Source organism: Rattus rattus, chromosome 17 (assembly GCF_011064425.1).
Source record: "Rattus rattus isolate New Zealand chromosome 17, Rrattus_CSIRO_v1, whole genome shotgun sequence".
Classification (NCBI taxonomy): Eukaryota; Metazoa; Chordata; class Mammalia; order Rodentia; family Muridae; genus Rattus; species Rattus rattus.
Genome location: NC_046170.1, coordinates 24,660,349 through 24,677,025, shown reverse-complemented (window position 1 = coordinate 24,677,025; position 16,677 = coordinate 24,660,349). Strand labels below are relative to the sequence as shown.

The 16,677-nt window shown below is 45.3% G+C and overlaps 2 protein-coding genes across 6 annotated transcripts in view; one reads left to right on the top strand and one right to left on the bottom strand.

Annotated features, from left to right (window-relative positions):
- Positions 1 to 16,677, top strand: part of Arhgap10 (Rho GTPase activating protein 10) — a 252,851-nt gene that overhangs the window by 49,356 nt on the left and 186,818 nt on the right. The window lies entirely within an intron of this gene.
- On the bottom strand, positions 12,851 to 14,714 carry LOC116886149 (membrane-associated progesterone receptor component 1-like). Of its 2 annotated transcripts, XM_032887509.1 has the most exons (2): positions 14,329 to 14,659; positions 12,851 to 14,172 (listed from the first exon to the last, which is right to left on the bottom strand). In XM_032887509.1, exons 1-2 carry the CDS (start codon positions 14,657 to 14,659, stop codon positions 14,069 to 14,071), a joined length of 435 nt encoding a protein of 144 aa, XP_032743400.1. In that variant the 3' UTR covers positions 12,851 to 14,068. The 2 variants fall into 2 exon arrangements, with proteins under 2 accessions (XP_032743400.1, XP_032743399.1); XM_032887508.1 differs by having other exon boundaries at positions 12,851 to 14,714.

The window sequence follows — 16,677 nt, the reverse complement described above, 5'->3', positions numbered from 1 at the left end:
GTTAACCCCATGCAGCCACGTCATTAGCTATACCTTCCAGGCCTGTAGTCACTTCCACTCCTTTCATGTATCCTGGCAAAAAGCTTTCCTCCTCCTCCTTCCCAGGGTTCCCTTCTTCCTCCCAGGAAGTCCCACCTTCCACTTCCTGCCCAGCTAATTGGACATCCGATTTTTATTAAAGCCAACTAAAGAATACCTTATGTAGGCGAGGACGGAGACACAGTTTCACACCATGTACTCCGACAGAGTCCTCCCACCCCAGAGCGGTCGTCGCGACCCACAGCTGAATACTGCTGCTCTCCGGAGAGCACTAGCAGCAGACGGAAGTAATGATTCCACTCAAGTCCAGCTTGGTGCGCCAGTGAGGTTAGAGGACTCAGAGTGGCATGGGTGGCCTCGTGGCAGCTGCACCGATGTCAGTGCAGGATAAATGACAGCTTCCTTATATGAGATTGTGACCCTCTTGACCACGTGCTCCTTGGACCAAATGGCCGGCAACGAGGAGAAGAGTGAGTGCAGGAGGAACGGAAATCTCAGTAAGGCTCTCATGTCCCTTCCTGTCTCCTCTTTCTGTGAGGGACCTTAGGGTCAGCTTTGTTGAGGGTCTTGGAGTACTTAGAGATGCTGTGATTAATGTGAAAATGGCTACTGTGCGTTCGGCTTCACAGTACGTAGCTGTGCTTCTGAAAGCGCTCTGTAAAAGTCATGTTCTTGGTTTCCCCCCTTATCCCACATGCCCACAGCTACCCGTCGGCCCTGTTTACTAGAGAGCTTGCTGTGAGAAAGTTCTCAGCTCTGATGCGGATTGAAATCACATTCCTTTGCCCGAGCGGTCAGTCTGCTTTGGGCCTGCTGGCACAGACGAGCCTCTCACGGTTACCTCGAAGAGATCAGCCTTTTTGTGAATTTCTGTAGCGTAGTAATTGACAAAAGCAACTTCTGGAAGGTGAACCCCATGAAGACGGGTTGGTCCTTGGAGGTGCTGAGAAAAGGTGAGGTAATCAAAGAGGACCTCGTGGAGCCCTGTCACTGGCTTTGATGGACCTTTGGGATGTTATTACTACTTTTTAATGTGTTTTTTTTCCAGACAGGGTTCCTCTCTGTAGCCCTGGCTGTCTTATAGACCTGTAGACCTCCCTAGACCAGGTTGGCCCCAAACTCATATAGATCATCTGCCTCTGCCTCCTGAGACCTGGGATTAAAGGCATGTACCACCACTGCCCAGCTTTTGGTGGTGTTATTGATGCTAGGAGGATGGTGATTAATTTCCTGTGCTCTACAATAGAAGTAGAATATGTAGAGCTCTTCATTTTTTCCACAGGAGAGGAATGATCTAGAGAAAAGAGTTCATAATTGCATGAAATATTTGCTGAAATCGTACTAGTTCTGTGCAACAGCAATGTGGAGCATAGTAGGTCCTGTCAGCGTGTGCAATCCTGTAGCAGAGACTAACGTGGTGTGGTGCATTGTGGTGAACTAGGTCACAGGCCTGTAGCTCTGCTGAGTCGGGGCGGTGACAAGGGCTTCTCATAGGCGAGATGGCAGCAGGAGTAAGTGTGTAAGGGAGTGCATAAGGTTTTAGACTCGAACCTAAATGCCCCTCACCACGCCAGCTTTATTTCTTAGAATGGGCTAGCATTAGCATCCCAAGTCCCAGGAGAGATAGTCTAGAAGGAAGGAAAGTTTATTTGGCTCTTGGTTTCAGTTTCTGTGCTCTTGGTTCAGAGTCTGCACTCCGCAGAACATCATGGGGGAGTGTGGTGAAGGAGGCCGCTTATGCTGACTGAGAAGGAAGCCGGGAGATGTCTCCAGTGCATGCCCTCTCCTAATGCTCTTTCAGAGTACAATTAACCCATGTACTAATCCACTAGTGAATTTTCGGATGCTCACAGTCCATTAATATCCAAGGGCCCTACTTTGGAACATTGCTTCATTAGAGAGGAAGGCTCCTGTACCGGAGTCTCTTCGGAGACAGGAGATTCAAACCGTGGTGACATTGTTTTATTGTTAAAGGTTGCAAACCTCTTCCTTGGTTTCCCCTCATGCTGTGTAGTTTGTCTTTCACAGGACGGTACTGTGAAATGTCTTTTTGATGTCATTCGCTTGGGTTTCCCTTCTTCTCTTGCATTGTCTCCTGTGCTGGAAATGCCTGGCACACTGCAGGGTCCTGGGTTGCTGAACTGAAGTGGACAGACAGGGTGATCTTTCTATTCTGGCCTCAGAGCTTTTCTTTATATTTGCTCTTGTACGGCAGCATCAAAGTTACTAAACTCTATGGTGTGTGTGTGTGTGTGCGTGTGTGTGTGTGCGTGTGCGTGTGCGTGTGCGTGTGCGTGTGTGTGTGTGTGTGTGTGTGTGTGTGTGTGTGTGTGTGACTTTTCTCTTTAAAATTAGTCTGTGAGTTTTCAATATCCTCAAGATGAAGTGTAGTTCCTGGTCTGGTGAGTCTTCCTCATCCAGCTCCGTCTTATTCATGAATCTGATTCTTCCTTTATACCCTTTACTCCACATTCCTCAGGAGTTTCTAGTTTGTCACGCGTCCTGTTTCAATTTTTTATCAACCTGCCAGAGGCAAGATCACCTGGGGAAAGGAGACATCAGCTGAGAAACTGTCTCCATTGGATTGGCCTGAAGGCAGATCTGTAGGGGCATTCTTTTGATTAATGACTGATGTGGGAGGGTCCAGCCCGCTGAGGGCAGTGCTACCCCTGATCAGGTTATCAGTGGGGCGTGTGAGCAGGCAGGAGGAGCAAGCTGGGGGCAGTGAGCTCCCCCATGGCTCCGCTTTATTTCATTACTCAGTCCCTGCCTTGAATTTCTCCCCGATGTCTCTTCATGGTGGACAATGACCACATTTGTCAGCCGAAATGAACCTCTTTCTCCCCAGCTTGTTTTTGGTCATGAGTTTTATCACAGTAGTAGAAAGCAAACTAGGACATCACACCATTCTCACCTTTGGAGGTGCAAAGCAACCCTCACCTGTGAAATTTCAAGTATTTCCAAATTTCCCAGCAAGAGTCTTCTGTATCTCCCCAAAGTCTGGTAGCACAGAGCTCTTTTACAGTACCCATTTCATCACCTCTTCTCCCCACACACCAGTGCATGTGTCTGCACGTGCTTGCATGGTGTGTGTGTGTGTGTGTGTGTGTGTGTGTGTGTGTGTGTGTGTGTGTGTGAATGCATGTGCACGGGCGGGTACACACACATGGTTTTTCATGAGGGACTAATCTTCCAGCTACTCTATTTTATGTTATTTATTATCAAAACCAGTTTAAACATTTTTTTTAGGAGTTATCTCAATTTAGTAAGAGATCATCTTTGTAGACATTTTTGTTGAAATATGAAATTCTTTTTCTAATTTTGGTAGCGGCATTTTTAGTAAACACCCCCCCCCCCGAAAGTATCTGTTTGTCCACTGCTCTCAAAGGATAGTTTAGCTGGATATAGAATTATGGTCGTTGTTGCTTTCATCTCTTGAAAGTGAAGGCCCTCTGCAAAATCAGTATGTATTAAGCCCCTGAGCCTCCTCTCTAGCCTCTGGGACTCCCTTCTATTTCTTTGCTGACATTCCCCCACCCCCAACCCCCAACTTTATATTTGCTTGTTGAAGCCATGTCATGGTGTCTGCTCTACAGTATTTTAGACCTGCTTTTCTCCATGGTAGTGTGTGCTGACTGGCTTTTCTCATCAGGCAGTGGCTTTCCTGGTTCTTTTGATGATTGATTTTTCAGTCATACCATGGACACACTGCCTATTAAGATACCCTGGGTGCTGGGCAAATCCTAAGTCATAGCAGACAATCACCTACTCTACTTAGTACACAGATCTTGATGTGTGGTCTGTTTCTCCAGTGGTGGTTTGATTTTGAGGGTGGTTTGATTTTGAGGGAGCCCTGGTGGAAATACTTTACTCTGATTGATCAGTTTCCCCCAGGGCTCTGGTCTCATTGCTTCCTGCTATGCTGGCTGTGAAGGCGGAGGAGGGAATTTCCCTACACTGGACTGTGAAGCTGTTTCTCAGTAGGGGAAGGTAGTTTCAGGCCTGTGGGGACTCAGGGACTTCCCTGCTCTTGGCAGGGTCCCTTGCCTGGAGAGGCCTGGGGTGTTGAGAGTGATTGTGGAAGTGGTATGGGATCTGTCTAGTGGCATCCCACAGTTTTTCTCCTATTTCTGGACAAAGGATTGGAGTTTCAGTTCGGCCCGTAGTACCAAGGAGGGGTCCTAGGTCAGGCTGTGTAAAACAGCTCACTCTGTCTGCCTGGTCCATTGAACACTCCTTGAACCTGAGTTGCTCAAGGTTTGTGGGGCTTCAGACCCATTCCTCTTTGGATGGTTATGGAACACATCTGGTGTTGTCAGGAGAGCTTGAGAGTGATCTGGGCTAGCCGTGGACTGGCCTTGGGTCGCTTTCTGTTGCTATGGCCAGGGTTGGAAATGGTAGGTCTTGACACTTGGCAGACTTGCTGTGCTGTGCCAGAAACAGTTAGGTTTATTTTCCTGTATTCTTGTAATCTTACTTACCTTTTCTAGGTAAGGCATCCTGGAAGTCAGGTTAAATGATCAGACTTAGGAATTTTTGTTGGTAATTAAGCAGAAGCCAGATTTGGGTATTACTAACTAATTATATTTTGGCAGAAAATGGAAGTTTTAGAACTGTGCTTTTGGCTTTTGAACGTTTAACATACCAAGTCCTGTCACTTGTGTGGACAGGGAATTCAACCTGTCCAAATAAGGAAGGAATCCAGTGCTACATTATTGACTGAGATGGAAGGCCTACTGTATGTTTGATGCAAGTTTAATCATTCTTGATAAAATCTGAAATAACGTAGCTTCTGAATGACCTTACGAAATAGTCCTTGTTGCACAAGAAGGTTCTATCACTGGCGGCCATCACCCTTCTTATTCTACTTCAAAGAAAGTCCACCCTGTAATTAAGATGGTGACACTACCCCAGCAGATGACTCTTGTAACAGCATCGCACGGGGCATTCCATCAGGCAGAATTCGTGCACTCCACGGACACCAGCTCCTTCTCAAAACTCTCCCTTCCCCTGCCATGACACCTTTTCTGTGTCACACAGCTGGAGAAGGCCGCAAATTAAGAGCTTAGAACTTAGCTGTCTTTCATTTCGATTCCCCAGCAACCACATGGTGGCTCACAACCATCTGTAACAGGATCCCATGCACTCTTCTGGTGTGTGTCTGAAGACAGCTGCAGTGTACTCATATAGATAAAAATAAATAAATCTTAAAAAATATTAAAGACGCTATTCACCTGGTGTTGCTTGTCAGTATTCTAATAGGCCTGAGGAAGTCTGTGCTAACTCAGAATGCTAATCTAGTGTTATGTGCTCTCCAACGCTGTGCACTTAAAGCAAAGCAGTGAGTTTATTCACCCACAGTGTTTTCTACTCTCTAAGTTTTCTTTTCAAGATGTTATTTATATGCCTGGAAACTTGACTCAGTGGTTAAGAGCACTTGCTGCTCTTGTAAAGGACTCAGGTTCATTTCCCAGCACCAACCAACATGGCAGTCCACAGCATTTGAGCCTCTAGTCCCAGAGTGTCCAGTGCCTTCTCCTGACTCTGTGGGCATCAGGTAGACAAGCACTCATACCCATGAAACAGTAAAAATTGTTTCAGATTTTTTAATAAATGTACGATTCTATCCAGTTTGTCCTTATTTTTTGTTTGGCTTCCAAGAGCTACCACATGTTAAGCTAGTTCTGTGGGCAGATTGGGCATTTCTTTCTGTTTCTCATTTTACCACGTGTGCTCAGTACCCAGCATGTTTCCCAGGTTGTATGCGTCTCCCGTGTTTATTCAAATCCTGTCACCAGACACCAAAGTATATGTGTATATTGTCACAGTTTCTAAACCTCGTCTCATGTAGACTTTAGTAATATGTTCACGTGTACTTAGTATTATTCTAGTCTAAGCATCTTCACGTCACTCGAGCAGACTCCTCACCTCCCTTTTGTGTTCTGTCTTCCATTAAAACAGACCAATTTGTCCAGTTGCTGTGGTTCTAACGTCCATTGGGCCCTCGAAAGCCTCTGCTTTTGTTAGTGCTATTCAAAGTGCGGGCTTTAGACCCTCGGTTACCTTCTCAGAGTACACGCTTGCAGTGGGTTAAGGAATTTGCTTCTCAACAAGGAGTCTGCGTGTGAGGAGAAAAAAAGCCAGGCCCCCAAACTCGAGTGCTCAGGGACTCCGTTAACTTGCCTTCTGCCAGATTCCATATGTAATGTAAAGATAGAAAGAAGGTTGTGGGTGCTGGAAGGGTAGAGAGGGGTAGCTAGGAGCGAGGAGAATAGGGGAAAGGCCTCCACAGTGAAAGCTAGCATTCTGTATGCTAACACAATATTGAAGTAATAAAATTAACCCTCTGTCCTACTTTATTGTCTCAAAGGGGTCCCTTTGACACTTGGTACAGGGAGTGGCACTTGGCATAGTGTTGCCCATGCGTACCATGATACTTACTTCTGTCTGTCCAGCAGAGCCTCTCAGATGTTGAGGACTGTGTGAGAAGAAGCTGCATTAAGGAGGGAAGAAGCGTCTGCCACATGGCTTGACGGTGAAGCTTGGAGCATGAAGTATGATGAGTGGGGACTCAGAGAGGCCTGGTTGGATGGCTGGCATCACTACCTGTGGTGCTTTTCATAGGACCCCTCTCCCCTAACCCCTACTTATTGCTGACACGAAGATGAAGGAGAGCTGGTAGAATTTTAAGAAGCCCCGCCCTCCCTTCCTATAGGGTCTGACTGTCTATCCTCGGCTGGCCGGGAACTTCCATATAGACCAAGTTGAATGCTCAGAAATCTGCCAGCCTCTTATGAGCGCTGGGATTAAAGGTGTGCACTACCACCTCTGAGTAGAGAAGTTTTTATGCAGAATATCCAGTTGTGAATTGATAAAGAAATCCATGGAAAATTAGTAGGTGTGATTGATTATATTAGGTAGTAAAAATTGTGATGATTACCATGGTTGAAAATAAATGTGTTATATAAATAAATGACAGTTCAAAAGCCAAAAATACGGGGTTGGGGATTTAGCTCAGTGGTAGAGCGCTTGCCTAGCAAGTGCAAGGCCCTGGGTTCGGTCCCCAGCTCCGAAAAAAAGAAAAAAGAAAAAAAAAAGCCAAATTAGTTTACAGTCAAACTTTGGACAGAAAAATAGTTGGAATAGCTATAAAATTATGAATTATTTATAATGTACTATCTCTGGTTATGGTTTGATATGAAATAAGTTTGTTTTAAATATTTTCCCTCTTATGGCCTCTGTTTTGGGTCATGTCTTTGAGTTCTATGTACTTTTAGGTAGTGAAGTTGTTTTTCTTATCTTAAAGATGACAGCTTATGTCATTTCACACCTAAAAACACATGCCTTTCTTTATGCCTTGTCAGTTGGGGGACAGTGGTTTGGTGTTTGAGCCAGGGTCAGAGGGAGTGAAGGAAGTGGGGAGCCTGCACGGCTTAGTCAGCTACCAGAGAACAGCAGCCTGAAAACGAGTTCATTTTTAATTTTTTTTCAAATAAAGCATCATGACTTTTTGTTTTGAACTCAACACCTGATTTTGCTTCCATTGGCCACCTCTGATTCTCTCCGTTTGTGGCCCCTTCATGGCTTGTTTCTCTACGTGTTCTCCCTTAAAAAGTTGTTCAGTATTTCACTTTGCTTTCCTTTCTGCTGGTGGTTGACATCTAAACCCCCTGGCTGTGGCCTCGTCTGCGTCCTGCACATGCTATTATGGAATGGCTGATGTACAGTTGGTTTTGTATCTTAAATAGGTTTGTGTCTTTACTTCCTATTTTCTTTTCCCTGGTTTTCTCTGCCGTTCTGACAGGATGCTGTAGTAACTCCTGATTCCTGACAAGGTGTTTTAGAAACTCCTCCTTTATCCTCGAGTTGGCAATGATGAAATGAATATTGTCTGGGACGTCATGTCCTAGGACGCAGAGATCTATGGCCGGGTGCTGGGGATGCTGGTGCGGGGCGTAGGCTGATGCAGAGCTCGCCTTTGTCACTGTGGTGTGTTTAGGCCAGGTTACTTTGTGCCGAGGTCTGTCCAAAAGGCAAGTAGCCTTACTCATGTAAGAAATACATGAGGGCTGGAGAGATGGCTCAGTGGTTAAGAGCACCAACTACTCTTCCCAAGGTCCTGAGTTCAAATCCCAGCAACCACATGGTGGCTCACAACCATCTGTAATGAGATCTGATGCCCTCTTCTGGTGTGTCTGAAGACATCTACAGTGTACTCATATATATAAGAAATACATGAGCTCATCAGAGTTTGAGAATAATACTATTGACTGTCAATGCTGGCCATCCTAGTGTCTCCTCTGTGAATACTGTATTATATGCCCTTTTATGGACAGAAAAGAGGACCCTGGGATTTAATATTCCAATTCATTCAAATCTTTATCTACATTGCCAGTCACCATTTACCTTTAGATCCAAAACCTGGTAAAGAGTGCAGTAAAAAACACAGCCAGTTCCTTACCTTGGTATCTTCTAGGGTTTTCAAAGAACTTGCAGAGTGCCTGCTCTGCCCTCTGTGGAGTGCACCCATGCCCTTGCTCCTGAGAGGTCTGTGCAGTGATTGTAGGCTGAGGTGACCTTGCCCACAAGGAAGCCCGCACAGTGTGACTGGCATTTTCACACTCTCTCTGTTTCCTTCCTTCTTCCTGCTGGCTCTGGCCTGCCTTATTGTGACTCTTGGAAAATGTTCCTTTCTTGCTGATATTCTAGTTTATACCTCTTTTCTAGTTTTCCATATGCTCAAGGTATTTGTAATATTCATATACACTTTATATGACATTGTAATAAAAGGGTCTGGTGGCTGAGTGGACTGAGCAGTTGATTTGTGCTGAGTCGGCATACGGTGGAGGCTGTGCTAACTGATCCCTGGACTTCATCCCACACTTTACTGTTTCCCATGGTGTGCCCGGCTGTGCCTGGCTGTGCTCTCCCAGCTCCATGCCTTTGGATTTTTCAAAATAGGGTTTCTCTGTTGTAGCCCTGGCTGTCCTGGAACTCACTCTGTAGACCAGGCTGTCCTGGAACTCTGAGATGTGCCTGCCTCTATCTCCTGAGTGCTGGGATTAAAGGCCTGTGCCACTACACCTGGCTTTCCTGCTCTCCTTTTAGAAATGAGGTGTGACCTCTTCTATTTGGGTATGGTGAGGATCAGGCGCCAAGACACTCAGGTCACCTGTCATCTATACTTGAGCAGTCCAGAGGGGGTGCAAAAGAAAGGTCAGGTGGTTATTATGCGCCGACCATTTGGGAGCAGTGTCTGAAATAAATTTCTAGCGAGTTGTAAGTGTTAAGATTTCTTCATTGTGATGGTTAAGCCTGATCATCAATTTGACAGGATTGAGATGTGCCCAGGAGGGTAGCAACGCGTGTGTCTCTGAGAAGGCTCCCAGAGAATGAACCGAGGGAAGAAGACTTGCACTACCCCATTGATGGGAGTAGAGAAATTCGTAAAAATAAAGTTTGGGTCGGGCATGATGGCATCCACCTTTAATCCAGCTCTCAGGAGGCTGAGGTGGTAGGATCTCTGAGTTCAAGGCCAGCCAGGTCTATACAGGGAGTTCCAGGACAGCTAAGATTACGTAGAGAGATCCAGTCTCAACACACTCTCACCAAAGGTAAATCTATAAATAAAGCTTGGGCCTTGCCCTGAATCCCTGACCCTCCCGAGTCAGCCTGGTGTGAAGCTTTGTGTGAGTGGCTTTCTCTTTTCCATAAGCCAAATGCTTCCAACTTGCTCTGTTTTTGCTTTCTCTCCCATGATAAAGTAGTTCGTTAAATTGTGTTGATTGGGGTTGGGGATTTAGCTCAGTGGTAGAGCGCAAGGCCCTGGGTTCGGTCCTCAGCTCCGAAAAAATAAATTTGGGTTGATCAAGTTTCTACCCCCAAATCCTTTAAGGTGGGCCTGGACTTGAAGACCCAAATGCTTTCAGGCATTTGTGAGGCCATTGTATTAGAATATAGAAGAGAACCAGCTCATCTGAGAGAGTCAGATGAGAATTTTAAGGAAAATAAGAACCAAGTAAACAATTCTGTGGGACCCCAGCCCCGAAGCCTGTACTTAGTCACTACTGTAGAGTTGCCAAGTGAAGTTAATTTTCACCAAGCAGTCTCGCCAAAATAAAATCTTGGGGCCAAACAACCATCTTTGTTTATGATGAGCAAATGAAGGAGATGTGGGGACAGAATTGGCCCACACATTTGTCCCCAGAAGCTGACTGTGTCTCTTCACCGCCAAACACATTGATTCCTGAGGCAAACGAGCAAACGCCTGGCTGCGTGGCCCTGGCCCTGGCTGCGTGGCCCTGGCCGTCTTCTCCGTTGCTCTTTGTTGGGTTCTTGTTTTTACGCTCAGGAGGACCTGCCCCTGCCATCCTGCACCTCCAGAGATTATGCCAAAACCACAAAGAGCTCTGACATGCCTGAGAAAGAACAGGCCCGAGTCCCTGTTAGAGTTCCCCGAAAACGGGGGTGTGTGACATTGAGGAGGTCACCCAGTGTGATTGATGCCTTTGTTCCTTGGACAGTCAAGTGAAGATGTGCCAGGTGTTTGAGATTGGGCAAGCCTATGACCTCATCATGGTCCTCTCTGGGATGCAGCCAGTAGTGAAGCAAGGTTTTCATCCTTCCTCCACTGTAAGCTTTTTTATGCCTGTCCCTTCTCTCTCCCCGGCTGTATGACTTTGAGCGAGTTGCTAAGACTCTACTGTGTGTGTATGCTAATACACAGAGCTGTGTTAACTGAACTGGTAAATGCGTGGTGGAACACCTTCCATTGTGAGGGTCTTCTAGTGATGACTCATCTGGACCACTGAATACCGAATAGAATTTTGAGCGAAGACTTTGCAGATGTGATTAAATCATGGAACCCGAGAGTGAGAAGATGTCCTTAAGCCAAAAACAGTTCTGGTGGCTCTTAAGGAGTCACAGAGCAGCATGTGAAAACAGAGGTCAACAGGGGTACAGTTGATTTCCGTGGGCTGAGGAATGTGGCCACCCTCTAGAAGCTGGAACCCTAGAACCTTCAGGAAACATCCTTCATGCACCTTGGGTTTAGCCCTCTGAAAACCATCGACTTAACTTTTCCAGTTGTCAGCACAGCTTTATGACCTTCAAGAATGGAATGCTGATACATGTTTGTTTTGAGCCACTATGTTTGTGGTCATTGTTGTAGTGGCAGAGATGTGATACCTGTTTCATCTTTCTCTGTGTGCGCTCTGCTTGTTTTTGCTGTAAGATCTTCTTTAACAGAAGAACGTGCGGTCAGGTGCTTTCTGTACCCAGTACCTGGTCACAGTTGAGCATTGCTTCTGTACAATGTGTATATGCATGTGGCTCAGGGAAGGATGTATGGTGCTGTCGAGTGTGGACTTCACAGTGGGACTTGCTCTGTAAGCGGTATGTTAGGTTTTAAGCCTTCTCCGTCAGGTACATCTCTTTGTTTTGGGACGTGCGTCCCTTGTAAGTTCAGCTTGATTTCCCTGCACTTGATCAGTTTGTCATTTCCCATCATTCCTTTGACTTCAGATGCTGTTTATTTTATGAGGAAGAACTTAGTACAGAGATCACCCACACTGGTCAGATTTGGACAGTTAAGGCCAGAGACACTTTAAACTCGTTATTAGCAGATACTGTTGTTGGCCCAGGAGCTGCTCCTAGCACTGCCTCCAATGGTGGCTTTCAGGCCCAGAGCAGCTTAGACCAGCTTAGGAGTGCACTGGGGCTCACACGGGTGCTTGCACTGTTTCTTGTTTTAAAGCTTGCAAAATGAGTTAGGTACTTAGTGAGGCCACAGTGCTCTTACGTAAGGGGCTGCTGCTGGTGCTGCCAAACAGGGAACTTGAAAGAAAGTTTGAAGTCAGCTCACAGCCCTAGAAGAATTTTGTTTTACTTCCAAGTTATGTGGATTAACATCGGCATTATTTTCTTGGCAAGAATCTGGCATGAAAATATTGAGTTCTTAGAATCCAAACCTTGTTCTTCTATAAATAAATCACCGGTGACTTTAGATTCTGGCTTGAATGTGTACTTCCCTTGGTGGCAGATTTCTTGGCAGACCCTTGCATCATTGATAAACTAGTTATTTAGGTCTCCATGCCAAGAAATGCCAGCTTCTAGGTGCAATTTCTCTACTTAACCAAGGGTGTTGGAAGTCAGTATGACTTGTAAAATTTATGTACTTCACCGAGTGTCCTAGTTAGGGTTTCTGTTAGTGTGATGAAACACCACAGACAAAACAATTTGGGGAGGAAAGGGTTTATTTTGCTTACCCTTCCATATCATTGTTCATCATCAGAGGAAGTAAGGACAGGAACTCAGGCAGGCACTTGGAGGCAGGAGCTGATGCAGACGCCATGGAGGAGTGCTGCTTACTGGCCTGCTCACCATGCTCTCTTATAGAACCCAGGCCCCTCAGCTAGAGGGTGACCCCACCCACAATAGGCTGGGTACTCTTCTGTCAATCACTAATGGAGAAAATGCCCTACCGGCTTGCCTGCAGCACGATCTTATAGAGGCATTTTCTTAACTGAGGTTTCCTCCTCTGGGATGTCTAACTTGTGTCAAGTTGACTTAGGCTAGCCCGCACACCGACGGCACCCCATGTTCTTTGTTCACTTTCCTTCTAAGTTCAGGATGATGGAATGTGTCATAGTTCTTCACTGGGGCTCTGGGAGCTGAGAGTAGAAGTTGGAGGTTTAGAAGTATGTGCCAGTTAGTTATATCAACTAGACCCTGCCTAGACCTCTCTAGGAAGAGGGAACATCGGTTAAGGGTCACCTCCATCATATTGGCCTGTGGACGTGTCTCCAGGTCATTTCTTTCTTTCTTTCTTTTTTTTTTTTTTTGAGCAAAACTGTTTTATTAACTGACCCAAGCACTTCATTTTTTTTTTTTTTCTGATTTGAGGTAAAACCATTAAACACAGCTCACAAGAAAATACAATGACTATTTAACTACAATTACAAGAGTCTGAAACCTCACTAGTTGTTCAGATAATACTTTTACAAATGTATACAACTGTAGAGTCTACTTAAGCTAGGTTTAGTATTAACCAAGAGTATTATCCAAGACCTAGACACCTGACTACTATTTTTGAAGCGACGACGAGTTTGTAACAACAGAAGGATTTAACTGTTACCTTAGGAATGTATTTTCCTTTCAAAATCACCCAGCTAGTGCCATGTAGTGTTTTCTCATTCTTCAGAGATGTCAGTGAAAGCTTTTGAAAAGCACACACCTGTTCCTGTCCTGTATATTGCTCTCAAATTTTACATTTGGCCAATAACCACATAACGATTACCCTGCTACAAGCAACAGATTTTTCTTTTGCAAAGTTCTACCTTGAATTTTCAGATTCTGTTGTAGTTCCAACTGCCAATTACCAGGTGTGTGAGAGTTACTGTGTGTGGGAGTGTCCACGTGGGGACAAGGATGATAAATCAGTCCATGAACACAGGCAATGTGTTTGCCCCAACTAAACCCATTATTGAGTTTTCATTTTGTTACTGGACTTCTGTTTTGAATCAGTACCACAGACTTTGGAACACTGCAGTTTTGCTTTAGAGGTAGATAAAACAAAAATCATGCAGTTAAGTCTGTTGGGTAAAACGGGCTTGTTTTCAGACTATAGCATGGCTAAGACGTTCTTCTCTCTTCATTCTTAGTACATTGACCATTTTGACCACTGTGTGTGTGTGCACTTGCCATTTTGGCCAGTTTGTGGAAATAACCCAAGTTTTCCCTCTCAGGAAAATCAAAGTAATTCAGTTTGTTTTAACTACAGATAGAAGAGAAACAGCTTTACCATTTGCATTAGAGCACTGAAGTTCACTTTCTGGATTTGTGATGTACAAACACATCATGCATTCTAAGACGTGTTGATTTTATCGGTGTCACTAGTGATGTTACTTAAAAAATTTACAAGTTCAAAACTTCTCTAAATATTGAAATCACCATGTTGTAAAGACAGACTGGAATGTTACAAATGATTTTGCAAAATACAAAAATAGGTAGATATGCTCCACTGACTGCTTCAGTCATTCTTCCGGGCAGTCTCATCTTTTGGTTCTTCATCATCTGAGTACACAGTCGGTTCCTCCCCTTCCTTCAGCAGTTTTCCCACGTGATGGTACTTGAAGGTGAACTGAGAGTCCCAGTCATTCAGGGTCTCCTGCTGGGCAGGAGTGAGGTCAGACAGGTCATCATACTCATCCTTCAGTGCTTCTTTGTCCAGGCAAAATGTGGCAAGGCCCCTGGATGCATCTCTTCCAGCAAAGACCCCGTATGGCCCCTCCGGCCCGTAGAACTTGCGGCCTTTGGTCACGTCGAACACCTTGCGGTTGATGGCCATAAGAATGCGCGGGGCCTGGACGCCATCGTAACGCCTCAGTTCGGCAGGGGTGAAGTCACGCGGCTTGAGGCGGGGCAGCGGGGGCGGCTCGTAGTCGTTGTCGTCGTCGCCACTGGCACCGGGCTGGTCCCAGCGAACGATCTTGTAGAGCAGGAAGATGCAGAGGCCAAGGAGCAGCAGGTTGAGAGGCGACTTGAAAATCTCTTGAAGCAGCCCGCCGCCCTCCAGCTCGCTGGGGTCAGCGCCAGTCGCCACCACATCCTCGGCAGCCATGATCTCTGGAGCCAAGGTTGGGCCCTGCTATGCAGAGATCCTGAACAGTCGGCTTCCTCCGCCCTCTAAGCGAACAGTGGCCCAGGTCATTTCTTGATGGTTCATCGACAAGGGCATACCTTGTTCACTGTAGGGAGTCCCACCTCTGGGCAGGTGGCTCTGTTCTGTGTTCCGGGGAAAAGCAAGCGGAGCAACCGTGGGCTGCAAGCCAGTAAGCAGCAATGCTCTATGGCCTCTGCTTCAGTTCTGCCTCCGAGTTCTCACCCAGGGTTCTTGCCCTGACTGCTCTTCGTGATGAACTATAAACTTCTTCCCCAGGTTGTTTTCAGCCAGTATTTTATCATAGCATCAGAAGCTATAACTGGGTATTTAGTCATTTCATGACCAGTGCCATATTTAAAACTCCAGTATTTCCTGAAAGAGCCTAATCTGAAAAAAAATCTAATCTGGAAAAGCAGCATAGATCTGAAAGTAGGAATGGTTTAGAAGAATACATAAATTTAGATGTATTCAGTGTAGGTAAGGTGTAGGGTGCAAAAGCCCTGGTCCCTTCCTCACCTCCAACAGGAAAAGAAAAGCCAAAATGTTCTAGGTAATGGAAAAGCAATCACGTTTGATTATTAATTATTAAAAGAATGCAGTTTGATGTGGCCAGAAGTGATGCAAGCATGAACCCTAGCACTAGAAAGAGATCAGCCAGAATGGAAAAGCAGTGCTGGAACATTCTTATATGTTAAAAGGGAAAACCACCCCTCAATACTTATCACGAGTGAGGCGTTATACACGGGAGAGAGGCACCAGGTTATTTGTGCAAATAAACCCTGAATTAATTTACTTTTCAATTAACATGAAGAATTAGAAATTTAATGTTCCCAAACTGTTATTTAAAAATGCCATTCTAGAACATTTATTTCTGTCCATACAACATACTGTCCTTAAATGAAAGGCCTTTGCTCTCTCAGTGTTAAGTGTGGATATTAAGGTAACAGCACCAAATATATTACTGTAAATGCCCAGATTCAAAGGAACATTAAAGAATGACTTATTTATTCTTATGTGTATTGCTGTCTTGCCTCCAAGCATGTCTGGGTGAGTTGTAGGATCCTGTGAAACTGGAGTCACAGACAGTTGTGAGCTGCCATGTGGGTAACTGGGAAACAAACCCTAATCCCTTGGAAGAACAGCCAGTGCTGCTAACCACCAAGCTATTGCTCCAGCCCTCAAAAGAACATTTTTAGCCATTTAAATGCATGCACACAAACAGGACCGACTTGTGTGCTGCTGCTCTTCGTTGGGGTTGAGCTGGGGTTATGAGAGCGTCTCTCTGTAGTCCAGTTTGTCCGTGAACTCATGACTGTTTTTTTCCCAGTCTTCCAAGTGCTAGAGATGCCATCATGGGCCACCATGTCTGGTGCAGTGCATTCTGACAGAACCCATTTGCAAAATGAGTAAGGAGTTGTTCAAAGTGAGGCTGCAGTCTGCCATTATTTAAAATAAGTGCATGGCATGAATTAGAATCCCTCCACCATCTCTACCTTATAGGTAGAACTTTCTTCTTTCTCTCCAAATCGTGGCGTTTTCCTATGTTCAGTTTTCTGCACTTCACATTGTTGACTACATACTACGGTTTTTTTTTTTGTTTGTTTTTTGTTTTTGTTTTGTTTGTGCTGTTAGCAGATATTCCCCCAACTCATGACAGGGATGAGTCATACTAAGAGTTTTCTGTTGCACATTTGCAAATATCCACGTGCAAGTTTTATCTTGGAAACTTGCCAGAATCTCTGAGTCATAGGAGTTTATCAAATTTACTCAAAATTGCCAAACGACAGACGTCATCACGCCACGTTCGGTGGTGAGAAAATTGTTTCTTCACACTGCTTTGGCAGTCAGGTGACTGAGCTCTCCTGAGATTTTGTTTTTAGTTTCCTGACCACCGATGCCGGAGTCCTTTTCATATGGCCCCAGGCCACTTTGATTCCTTTTGTGACATGCATGTTTTGCCCATTGTTTTGTTTAAA